The 13092-nt window shown below is 38.7% G+C and overlaps 1 protein-coding gene across 1 annotated transcript in view; it reads left to right on the top strand.

The window, feature by feature from the left end:
- TRPC4 (transient receptor potential cation channel subfamily C member 4) overlaps nt 1–13092 on the top strand; it is a 160343-nt gene that overhangs the window by 79395 nt on the left and 67856 nt on the right. Inside the window, exon 3 of the mRNA XM_047756241.1 lies at nt 4193–4529. Coding sequence (XP_047612197.1) covers nt 4193–4529 — 337 coding nt within the window. The remainder of the gene's footprint in view (nt 1–4192; nt 4530–13092) is intronic.

Below are 13092 nucleotides of genomic sequence, written 5' to 3'. Positions count from 1 at the left end.
ATCGTTTTTTGGTTTGTTTTCTTTACGGTTTGGGGTGTTTTAGTATTTTGAGTAGTTGTTTTTAAATCATTGCTACTGGAATTCACTTTATTTGTAAAATGAGATTGGATTCGGTAATCTTCACAGTTTCTTCAATATTTAAAATTCCATGACTCAATAGTTTTATAAATAATCATGAGGTTAGCTTTTTAAAACTTTTTTAAAGGTTGTTGAAAGAGAGGAATAGGAAGTTTTCCTTTTTTTAGAGTGTCTTTTATAAATTCATGGCACAAATGTGAATTTGAATGTTGGTAATATTTTAATCTGAATTTTAATGTGATGGCAGGAATTGTTTAGCAGTCGGCCAACAACTGCAGAGAGAGAAGGGGCTGTCATACAGTGGGTTGCAAAGAAACCTCACTTTGCCCAGTCTCCTGAAGTGGTGCAGAGGGTGATGCTTCCTGTGACTCATGGTACAGTAGAAAGATGGAGCAGAGGAGGCGAGAGCAGTAGGCTCCCAGCAGACAATGTGAGGGTCCATCCGGAGAGGGCTGTGCTGGGATGGACCGATCGCAGGTGTCACAGAGATAGGGTGGACCCTCTGAGGTTGTCCATCAAAGGGGGGTGGCTTAAAGATGAGGATTCCTCTAAATAATCCAAGTAAAGGAGGAGATGGGGTGGGGAAGAAACAAAGACAGGATGGAGGGGCCAACAAGGTACAAAGAAGGAAGCATCTAGGAAGGAAGCAAAGAACAGAAGTAAAGCAGGGAGGAAGGGACATGTGAGATAATGAAATGTTTTCATAGACTTTAGCAATTAAAGTCAGTGAAAATGTCCCTAGTGCAAATTTTTGATTCTTTTAATCTTTAATCTGGTAATTATTTTTTATGGAAAAACCTATTAATGAGATTCTCAATTTTTGGAGATTGCTGATGTCACATGTAGCAAACAAGTGTAGTAGAAAGAGGGTGTAAAACCATCGTGAGACCGTCTAGATCCATAGCGATTCTTAGGATGACTTGTGTGGTTACTTCAGTCCTAAGATCAGAACAAATTTGTGCCCAAATAATATCCACATTTTGGGAAATTTGCGTATCACACATACTCCTGTTCTTCATATATTGTCCTGTTTCTGTTCTTTACCTCTACATAAACCTCACTGTGTTTGTGTTGGGTTATAAAAATAAAAGTGTACATTGTTCATTTGCTCCACACAGATGTGTACTTTCCAGTAGTAAAAGGAAATGATCTTTTAAGAAAAAGTGTTAGTAAAAATGAAGGCTAACCAAGTGCTTGGCAATGCCAGGTATTCCTTGGGGATTCAATGACTTTCTTCTTCTAGGTAATTTTACACAGTCTGTTTGTAGATTAGGCAACAGAAATATTTATCCCAGTGCTCCCAATAAAGTGATTTGCTCCATTGCCTAGAGTGTCTCAGGCTCTAGATGCAATTTTGCCCAAGGAGGGCACAGAACGTTAGTCCCAGAATTCACCCAGACCACGTTGAACAAAGTGCATGCCTTCGAATGTTTCTGCACATTTGAGACGTGTTGTTCACACTTAGTCCCTTATAGTGTCTCTTCAGTTTCTTGGAATTAATGAAATGATATCAACTGCTCATGATACCTTGTATTTTTCGTAGGTTTTACTAACTCCTAGTATAGCCTTTCCATTGTGTTAATCCTAGTGAATACTGTAAAAATGTTTATGTGAAAAGTATGAAAAAGATGGTAGACTATGACTAGTTTATAAAATGCTGATGTGAAAGATTGTGTGTGCGTTGAGGGGAGAGGAATCAACTCAAAATAACAGGACTTACTAATGCCCCACGTCACTCTTGGCCAATCCGCTGCAGCTATATCAGCAAAAACTCTATTTTGACTTTCCATCATTGACTTTTATCAAAATGTTAGCAAAGGGTGTTTCAAGAAAAACTATTCTTTGGATTATAAAATTTAACTTTATTAATAATTACGGACTTGAAGCTTACGTTAATAAGTTAATTACTTACAAAATTGGGAAAAGCGCTTCATCATCCCAGTCTTTTTGTTTGTTTTAATTTTTTAAAGTATCGTTGATTTACAATGTTGCGTCAATTGCTGCCGTACCGCAAAGTGACCCAGTCATACATACATGTACATTCTTCTTCTCATACTGTCTTTCATCATGGTCTGTCCCAAGAGATTGGATATAATTCCCGGTGCTATACAACAGGACCTCATTGCTTATCCATTCTAAATATAATAGTTTGCGTCTCCTAATCCCAAACTCCCAGTCCATGAAGAAAGGCAGTTTTATTTTGTTTTAGCTGGATTTGCTGAACCTATTATAAATAATTCAGTTTATCCATACTGCTTTGCCCACTATATCTTTTGATGAGCAGGAGATCCAAGACAAAATGAAGGCAAGCAGTTGCCTGGGAAATCATTCTCCCTTCAGTCCCTATGGCTGCACAGCTCAGCTACTGAATTGCCCTTTTAATCAGTCACCCCCTCTCTCCTTTTACTCTCAAATAGCTGTTGATGGCCATCAAGTCACTTTCTGTGTACGCAGGGCTGTTTGCTTGCCTCCCATCAATAAAGAGTAAGGGTTGGGAATGCGGATGGTGGCTCAGAGGAAACGAATCCGACTAGTATCCATGAGGATGCAGGTTCAATCCCTGGCCTCACTCAGTGGGTTAAGTATCCAGCGTTGCCCTGAGCTGTGGTATAGGTCGCAGACTCAGCTCAAATCTGACATTGCTGTTGTTGTGGCGTAGGCTGGCGGCTACAGCTCCAATTGGACCCCTAGCCCGGGAACCTCCATATGCCACAGCTGCGGCCCTTACAAAAAAAAAAAAAGAGTAAGGGTCAAGTGATACCCGTCAGAGCTCCCTGAAGACTAAGACTAAAGGAGGAAAATGGGAAGTACTGGGGAAGGGGAGAGTCAAGTGTTCAGTTTGCTTCTAGGGCTTATTTTTTATGTCAGCAGAACTTTCCTGAGCTCCTTACAAGGGACTAAAACTTCTATTACAGTGCAAAGTGCCCACAGGGCATCCTAGACACTCTACACTTTTTCACTAGCATCTATGCTCTCTCTGCGACCATGCCTTGCCTTCCCCTTTCTTTTCTGCTTATACACATCTGCCCATTCGGAGCATAGAATCATTGGGAAGCATTTTTGGACCATTACATTTGGAAGAGGAAACTCCCTCAGAATTTATATAACACTTAGCTGTCAGTCTCAGTGAGAAAGATAGTGTGAAGAAAAAACAAAAACAAACAAGCAAAAAACAAACAAACAAAAACCGCCCTAGACCAGATAGTTACACATTTCATCATTCACTAGATATGTAACCTTCTTGAAGAAATTTAAACCCTTTTATAACTCCGTCCATCCTCAGCCATAAAATAGAATAAGGTCCATGCTACATCCCAAACATGTTGGCAGAGTAAAAGCAATGTCATGTTTGTGAAATGTTCTGTATGTGGCTATTGATCGTACCTAGGTAAGGAATGTGCTTTGTTTCCATTAAATTCAGCTAGGATGATTTACATCCTGGCCATCTAATATGCTTTCATGTGTGGTTTTCTCATATGGTTTTCTTATGGCCCAGTTAAAAGTACATTTACTTCTTCTGATGGTGGCAGTAGTGTTTATTATAGAAAATATTGAAATACACCAAGTATTAAAAATGGAAAAAAGTATCAGCACAATGAGAAAAGAACCATTCAAGAAATAGCCACTGTTAACAATTTTAAATTTTATGTCACATGTATATCTCGTAATTCTCGTATATGCACATATATGTGTCTTTGTGCACAACTTTGTTCACTCTTATCAATACATCTCGTGAAAATTCTTAGGGCTCAGTCTCATTTTTGCTTTCTAAAGGGCAGCTAGAGTATTTTGACTCCTGCCGTGTCTGACTAAGCACATAGCACTTGGCCTTAAGTATAAAATGGTCAGTATAGGAGGAGTTCCCTGGTGGCTCAGTGGCTTAAGGATCCTCAGTTGTCACTGTTGTAGCGAGGTCTGATCCCTGCCTGACCCGGGAACTTCTGCCTGCTACCGGCACAGCCAGAGTTCAATAAATGTGTTTTGCTTACAGAGAGGCTTCAAGGCATTTATGATTGTATAAATACAAAATTATTTGGAACAAACGTGTGACTCACAGCCTAACTCTGTGTTCCCGTTGGCCCTGACGCTCCCTTTTCCTTTCCTCCCCCTGCAGTTCGTCGCTCAGCCCAACTGTCAACAGCTGCTGGCGTCCCGCTGGTACGATGAGTTTCCCGGCTGGAGGAGGAGACACTGGGCCGTGAAGATGGTGACGTGTTTCATAATAGGACTTCTTTTCCCCGTCTTCTCTGTGTGCTACCTTATAGCTCCCAAAAGCCCCCTGGGACTGTTCATCCGAAAGCCTTTTATCAAGTTCATCTGCCACACGGCGTCCTATCTGACTTTTCTGTTCCTGCTGCTGCTTGCCTCTCAGCACATCGACAGGTCAGACTTGAACAGGCAAGGCCCACCACCAACCATCGTCGAGTGGATGATATTACCGTGGGTCCTGGGTAAATGTGATACTATAGACAATATAATCCAAACGCGTTACTGCCGTGGAATTGTGTTGCTCAGAAAAGAATATTCGTGAAAGCTTTGGGACCTGAGAAGGTTTCAAACAGGTTCTGACCGTGGTCATTCCAAGGCCTCATCCCCACCCCTAAATACATACAAGCTGTGGTGGACGTACCCCCAAAGGCAGCCCCCAAATGTAACCCTTAGCTTTTAGAATTCCAGACTTTAAAAATCGAGGGTCCCATGCATTTTTCGTTGTTTTGTGTTTGTGTGTTTTTGTGGGGTTTTTTGGTTTGGTTTGGTTTTTTGTTTTTGCTATGTTTGTCTTTTAAAACCTTCCAACTTGTCTTACCAGCCATGCATAAATAATCACTCTAATTTTCTTAATAGATGTCTTCTACAGGACAGTACAAATCACCCTGCAGAAGGAGTGACTCTGTGCATGAACTGTAACCATTTTTTAACGTCAGTCTATTTAAGTTTATCTTTGAGACTAGTGCATCAAAGTGACAGGACAGGAAACAACAGGACATCCTCCAGTCTCTCTCTGTTCTCTTCATAGAAAGAAACTTGGTTTGGATCTGCAGCAAATCATGGCAAGGTAGAAATCCTCCAAGTAGCTGCTAAAAACCTTGTTTTCCTTTCCTCTTGTTCTTGTAGCCACACTTAAAATTTACCTTTTAATTATTCTTTCTTCTGTCCTACTGTGCTTTGCTGAGAAGTCACATTTTCTCCAGTTAGCTCATCTTGTTAAAGCTCTCCGGTTCATATCCATCTCATCACCTGGTAACTAGAAAATAGGTGACAACGTCCATGATTCACAATCTCAGAAGATCAGTTTGGGTTAACAGTCAAAAACAGAAGACTGTAACAGGAGGAAAAGGCAGCACAGAAAAATGAACAGTATCTGAATCTGAGATGGACACTACTTTTTAAAGATTATGAATAGTGCCCAAAAAAGCTCATAGGAACAAGATTTGATGTTTTACAAATATTACTAATTAAAAAAAAAAACTTCCTAGGTGAACTTTAAAATAGAGTAATTCTCATTAACATGAAGTGGATAAATTAGAAGTAAGGTTTAGATAATCTGTAAATGTCTTTTTGAGTAAAAATAATGATGACATAGCAATTGATATTAAATATAAATTTAAATATATTAGAAATATGTTCTTTACTGAATTTTATTTTATTAAAAAAAATTTTTTTTTTGCTTTTTAGGGCTGCACCCACAGCATATGGAGGTTCCCAGGCTAGGGGTCAAATCAGAGCTGCAGCTGCCAGCCTACCCCACAGCCACAGCCATGCAGGATCTGAGCCGTGTCTGTGACCTACACCACAGCTCATGGCAATGCCAGATCCTTAACCCACTGAGCGAGGTCAGGGATTGAACCTGCATCCTCAGGGATCCTACTCGGGTTCGTTAACTGCTGAGCCATGAAGGGAACTCCCTGAATTTTCTTCATAGAAAATTTCTTGGCAGCAATTCTTAAGGTAGCATTTTAAGGTTAAATGTCACATTATGGGTAATTTACACTGAATGTCTAAAAATCCTGATGTCCCAAATGAAATGTAGATTATTTCATTTTTAAAAATAGACATAATGCAGAATACATAGACGTGGCATTTCTAGTCTTTTCTTTATGCAGTTAATATAGAGAGTACTTTCCATGTAGTAAGGGCAGTGCAGGGTGATAGTGAAACACATTGTTAAAAAAAAAAAAAAAGAAAGAAGATGTCCCTTCCCCTGTGAAGGTTAAATTTTACTGGAAGGAATAGATAATAAACAAACAATGAGATACGTGATATAATATCAGAAAATGGCAAATAATATAAAAAATAGGGGCTCCATACTTTGAATCATTCAGACAGGTAAAGCAGTCATTGGTTGCCTCCTACATGCAAAACTTGCAATAGAACTTTCCATGTAAGTTGGCTAGAGGAAATCATATCCAAATCACAGCTGAATGGTTAAAGAAGGTATAAATTTAATTGTGGGACTTGTAATTCCAGCCAAAAGAATGATCTGCTAAAGGCAACCTTTTCTTAAGATATCTGGGAATTTGGGGGATGAAAAGTGATTTTTCTAGAATTAAAAAAAATGCATATGAAAGATCATCTTGCTTAAAAAACAGAGCGTGAGAAAAGGAATGTTTCTATATCAACTAGATCTGTCAAAACCGTTATATTATTCATCAAGCCTGGTGACTTCTGAGAGCCTCATACCTAAGACTGTGTTCTAAGCGCTTTGCAGATTTGTGACTAAGGGGTTTTCTCCATGTTATTTGGCTGTAGAAGGAAAGGCACTGGCTTGAATACATGTCCAAGTTCTACCGCTAAGAGACTATTACATTAGGGTTGGTCCCAGTCTTGGGATTTTTCTCTATTTTCATCAATCCGATGAACGATTCAGAGTGATAACGTCTTAAGTCTCACTGTGTATGTGCTATGATCCTTTGCTGGGGAGCGATCATTATCAGCGGAGAGAAAATTGGTCTTTTCGTGGGTGGGGCGAGGGAGTGGGTGGAGAGAGGAAGGCTGAAGACAACAGGATGGGAATCCTTTAACCACGTGGTGAAATTCGATGACTCTGTTAAGGAACCTTCAGCATTGCCCCGCTCCGTCCTGCTGTCTGGCAAAGTAAGTGACTGTATCTGAGTATCCCGGCCTCTCCTTTGCAGGGCTCGGGGTTTATGACAGGACTGAACGTCTAATGGAGAGGAGTGTGGCTTGTGAGAGTTTCCTCGTCACATTCATTTTCCAAATGGTAGATGGAAGCTCTGCACATGGGTTTTCTTCTCAGGTCGGCTTAGATATTCAACCCATGTCACCGCTGCGAGCCGCTTGTGTTGTTAAGACATTTTTTTTTTTTTTTGCATTTTACTAAATTGCCTTTCCTTCCATTTTCAGATGTTTCCAAGACCTATGATATTGTGAGAGAAATGATGATTTTAATTCCTCTCGCTTTGTTTATCCTGGAAAAAGTCTTTTGCTTTACTCGTTTTATATATTTATATTTTCAGTGTTCACTTTTTCGGAATAGAAAAGTTTTCTAACTTTAAAGCCTGTCCTCTCAAATCAGTCTCTTTATCTGAAGAAGCGTGGTTCTTGCTTGGGAATTTCTATTTTATACTTTGCTCTGTTTCGATGATAAGAACCTATTCAACATTACAGACCCAGATAACTTGGGATTGAGTACAGTGGCAGAATAATGTTTCTGTGTTATTTTCACTCTCTTTCTTGTTGAAGTTCAACAACTTTTTGACGCTATAAATTGAAGTCTATTGAGCTTGATATCTTTAGAAAATAATCTACAATGGTCCCTATATCCTTTTGCTGTGGTGTCATTGATAAATTGTAGCTCATCTCCTATAAAGCTTTTCGAACTATTTTTCCTTTAGACTTTCTTGTATCGAAGGTTATCAACCCTTCTTTTCTCCCATCAAACAGCCTCGAGAGATCTTGCAGGTGTTTGCTGTCGGGATGAACTTGAGTATGTAAGCAAAGGACTTTAAAAGCCTCGTACAGAGATAAAGCATGGTTTTGGTCATACACAGTTTTAAGCAGCAGACAAACCTAATCCGAGGAAATTCAGCTAGAACTCCAGATAGAAAGGTAGATGCTAGACAGACAGACACCAATATACTTCTCAGACTGTTCGATTACACATTTGAACTAGAGTGAAAAGTAAAACAATGGTTTTATCTAGCATGCATACAAACCTGATAACGCAGCTATACTTTTCAGTTGACTAGAGAGAAAGTGTCCCTGCAAAGACTGCAGTGATAGATTAAAAGAAGCCTGGGGCCAGATCAGGGATCCAGTTACTTATATTTTCGGTCGTGTCATGACCCTGAGGCTCTTAATTTACTTAGAGTTTGATTTTAACAATATAATGCTAGGAATATGAAAAAAATATAACATGCAAATGAGAAACTCATTTTTACATATAATTTAGATGCTAACTAAATATAGCATGTTACATGTATAATGTGTATGATGAGAATTCATCTAAATTATAGCAGAAGTTTTATCTAAATAGATGTCAGTTGGTTCTGAGGATAATATGGAATAAAATGTGAAAAAAAAATTTTTGAGCTAATTTTAAAGCCTTCCCAAAACTAGATTGGATTTTTACACAAATCCATTATAACTCCATTGTATCAATCAAATTTGTGTCATAGTTTATTCTCCTGGGGGAAAAACGTGTGCCTATGCACAGAATATCCAGATGTAGACTCTGTTATTACTTAGCAAAAAGAAATTATGAAATTGATAACATTTTTCACAAAAGAGGAAGAATGTTAATGAAAGCTATCATATTAATAAAGCAGGAAAAACTTTGTTCCCAGTGAGAAAACAAAAATAGCTGCCAAAGTGACCTGATATTATATGTGTGCTTAGGAACATGCCATAATTGTATAGCACGTAGACCTGTGCACATGGAGCCTGATGAGAAGGGTGAACTGAGGAAAAGGTGTATCAAAGGAAGAGACCCGAGCCCTGTTAAAAACAGCTTCTAGGCAATTCCCTTGTGGTGCAGCCTGTTAAGTATCTGGTGGTGTCACTGCAGCGCTGCGGGTCGCTGCTCTGGTACGTACAGGTTTGATGCCTGGCCCGGGAACTTCTGCCTGCCATGGGTGCAGCCAAAAAAGAAAAATAGCTTCTAGTTAATTTCTAGGCATAAATTAAGAATTGCTCTTAATATCTAAACATCTTGCCTATAATATATACTTATTTAACAATTTTTTTCTGCAACAAAGTTGGCCGCTCATGTCCATGATTTATTTTATACTGTTATCTTTTAACAGGTTGATATTAACAAATCCAAAAATTTCAAGAAGGCTCGCCAAACTGAAAATGTAAAATGAAAAATGGTATCCACATTCACCTCTAGATAAAGACTCAGAGAAACACAATCCTATGTATTTTCTTTCTTTCTTTCTTATGACTATTTCTTCATCTTTTGCCTGATCATAGACTTTAGGTACTCATACTTTCAGCCTCACCCCTGAATTATTCATCTTCTCAGAGCCCCCAAAGATAGTCTTGCAATTACAAGGAACAGGTCTGGAGTTTTTCCCCACTCTCTTTCTTGGCCAGGTGCTCCAACCACCTCAGCAAACTAGCTGCAGACACATATAGACACTCAAACACAGCTGCAGAACATCCATTTATTAATTTTCAAGAAAACCAGATAATCACTGCAGTATGACATATGATCCTCGTTTTCTTATTTATCTGTGGGGGAAAAAAAATCAAGGCCAGCTTTGCCAAGACTTATCAAGACTAATGCAGTAAAATCTCAAACAAGATACTCATGTAGGTGTAAACTGTTCGTTGTGCACATACTACTGCTGACCAAATGACTTCTTTATTGGAGAGAAAATTAAGTCTTTTGGGTCTTACCGGCAATACAAATTTGATGCGCCCACAAGTGGAATCTACAGGCTTTTGGAGAATGTTTGACAGCATGGTTCTGATGGTTCAAGGGAAGAGGGGGAAAGACGGAAAAAGAGGAGTAGATATCAAATAAGAGAGGGTCAGAGGAAAAGACTGGATGGAAATTTGGCCTGGTTTCTTTTAGTTCAGAATAGCAGTAGTGGTAATAAGAGTAGAAACGAAGAAAACAGGCGCTGAGCTAAGTGATTGAAATGCATACTCTCATCTGAACATCATAGTAACTCTACATTTCATTTATCCATAATAAACAATGTTCGCATCTCATTTCATAGAGCGGAAATAGGCTTAGAAAGTTACATCACTTCCCCAGGACCAAGGAGCTCTTAAATGGTAGATACTAGATTCAAACTCCAGTTTGTCTAAGTCCAGAGCTAGAGCTTTTATCCTCCATAAATACTGTCCGTAGCACGTGAGAAATAGAATTTAAAGGGGCAAAAACAGCCCAAGAGCTCAAGGCTCCGTACATAGACTTCTTTCATACTTTTTTTTTTTTGCCTCTGTTTGCCATCTTAAATCTTTATGCAGGTTAAATTCAAGTGGACTATGTTTATGCTTTATTAAAGATGTCACACTCCCTAAGGTACACACTTGATGTAATTTAGTACTGACTGTCATGTTTGTTTGATACACCAAACTCCTCATTGCCGTCAGCATCACATCACCACCACCTCCATCTCCGCTACCGCCCCATCTCCAATTGAAAACACACGCTTTGCAGGTGGTTCCCTAATACTGACAGAGGAGATCTAGTCTAAGAAAAAATATAAAGTCCTTTGCTGTGACCTTGAGATGTTTCCTTTTTAGTTTCCATGATCACTTGCTATGACCTAACGTTACATTTCCTCGCTTCCAAGGATATCATTTATTTTTTAAATCCTTCCCTGGTGTGTGTGTATATGTATGTTTGTGGTGTAGGGGGTTTTCAGGAACTGTAAAGAGATGAATATATTTCCCTGGTACATAATTGTTTCAAACGCAGAAGTTAACATTAAGTGAAGAGTGGTAATTTTCATAGTGAAAAAATGAATTGCTCATTCAAAAATATTTATTAAGCAACCACTGCCACTCATTGAAAAGGTGACTTGAGAAAAGATTTGAGGAATATTTATTCATTGTTTTTCCACCACATAAATGTGCAATGCTTAACTTCTCTGGAAAAATTTTAATTAAGTGCGAATCCTATAAAAAGTCTGATACTGCATTGATAGAAATATTTGACTTGATTTTTAAGTCACCACATTTAGGTCGTAAGCAACCAGATAACCTAGAATTTTAATGCTCTACATTTTATATCTTAATCTAAAAATAATGCAGTATCTTTCCTCGGCACAGTTTGAAAACATGAACTTCCTTAATTGCATATTCCTAATTTTTTTCCTCTAAATTTTTTCTTTTGTAATTTATTTTTCCGCTGCACAGCACGGGGACCAAGTTACTCTTACATGTACTTTTTCCCATCCTTTGTTCTGTTACAATATAAGTATCTAGACATAGTTCTCAATGCTACTCAGCAGGATCTCCTTGTAAATCCATTCCAAGTTGTGTCCAATAACCTCAAGCTCCTGATCCCTCCCACTCCCCTGGGCAGCCACAAGCCTATTCTCCAAGTCCATGATTTTCTTTTCTGTGGAAATGTTCATTTGTGCTGTATATTAGATTCCAGTTATAAGTGGTATCATATGGTATTTGTCTTTTGTCTTTCTGACACATTTCACTCCGTATGAGAGTCTCTAGTTCCATCCATGTTGCTGCAAATGGCATTATGTCATTCTTTTTTATGGCTGAGTAGTATTCCATTGTGTATATATACACCACATCTTTCTAATCCAATCATCTGTCGAGGGACATTTGGGTTGTTTCCATGTCCTAGCTATTGTGAATAGTGCTGCAGTGAACATGTGGGTGCATGTGTCTCTCTGAAGTAGAGTTTTGTCCCGATATATGCCCAAGAGTGGGACTGCGGGGTCATATGGAAGTTCTATGTATAGATTTCTAAGGTATCTTCAAACTGTTCTCCATACTGGCTCTACCAGTTTACATTGCCACCAGCAGGGCAGGAGGGTTCCCTTTTCTCCACACCCCCTCCAGCACTTATTATTTGTGGACTTATTAATGATGGCCATTCTGAGTGGTGTGAGGTGGTATCTCATGGTAGTTTTGACTTGCATTTCTCTTATAATCAGTGATGTTGAGCATTTTTTCATGTGTTTGCTGGCCATCTGTATTGTCTTCCTTGGACAACAGTCTATTCAGGTCTTTTGCCCATTTTTCCATTGGGTGATTGGCTTTTTTTGCTGTTGAGTTGTATAAATTGCTTATATATTCTTATAGATATATATATATATAATTCTTATATATATATATATATTCTTATATATATATTAAGCCCTTGTCTGTTGCATTATTTGAGACTATTTTCTCCCATTCTGTAAGTTGTCTTTTTGTTTTCTTTTGGGTTTCCTTTGCTGTGCAAAAGCTTTTTCATTTGATTAGATCCCATTGGTTTATTTTTGCTCTTATTTCTGTTGCTTTGGGAGACTGACCTGAGAAAATATTCATGAGGTTGATGTCAGAGAGTGTTTTTGCCTATGTTCTCTTCCAGGAGTTTGATGGTGTCCTGTCTTATATTTAAGTCCTTCAGCCATTTTGAGTTTATTTTCGTGCATGGTGTGAGGGTGTGTTGTAATTTCATTGCTTTGCATGCAGCAGTCCAGGTTTCCCGGCAATGCTTACAAAACAGACTTTGTTTTTCCCATTTTATGTTCTTTCCTCCCTTGTCAAAGATTAATTGACCATAGGTGTCAGGGTTTATTTCTGGGTTCTCTATTCTGTTCCATTGGTCTGTCTGTCTGTTTTGATACCAGTACCACACTGTTTTGATGACTGTGGCTTTGTAATATTGCTTGAAGTCTGGGAGAGTTATGCCCCCTGCTTGGTTTTTGTTTCTCAGGATTGCTTTGGCAATCCTGGGTCTTTTGTTGTTCCATATAAATTTTGGGATTGTTTGTTCTAGTTCTGTGAACAAAGTCGTGGGTAATTTGATAGGGATTGCATTGAAACTGTAGATTGCTTTGGGTAGTATGGCCATTTTTACAA

Source organism: Phacochoerus africanus, chromosome 13 (genome assembly GCF_016906955.1).
Source record: "Phacochoerus africanus isolate WHEZ1 chromosome 13, ROS_Pafr_v1, whole genome shotgun sequence".
Taxonomy (NCBI): Eukaryota; Metazoa; Chordata; class Mammalia; order Artiodactyla; family Suidae; genus Phacochoerus; species Phacochoerus africanus.
This window is presented reverse-complemented; position numbering and strand designations above follow the sequence as displayed.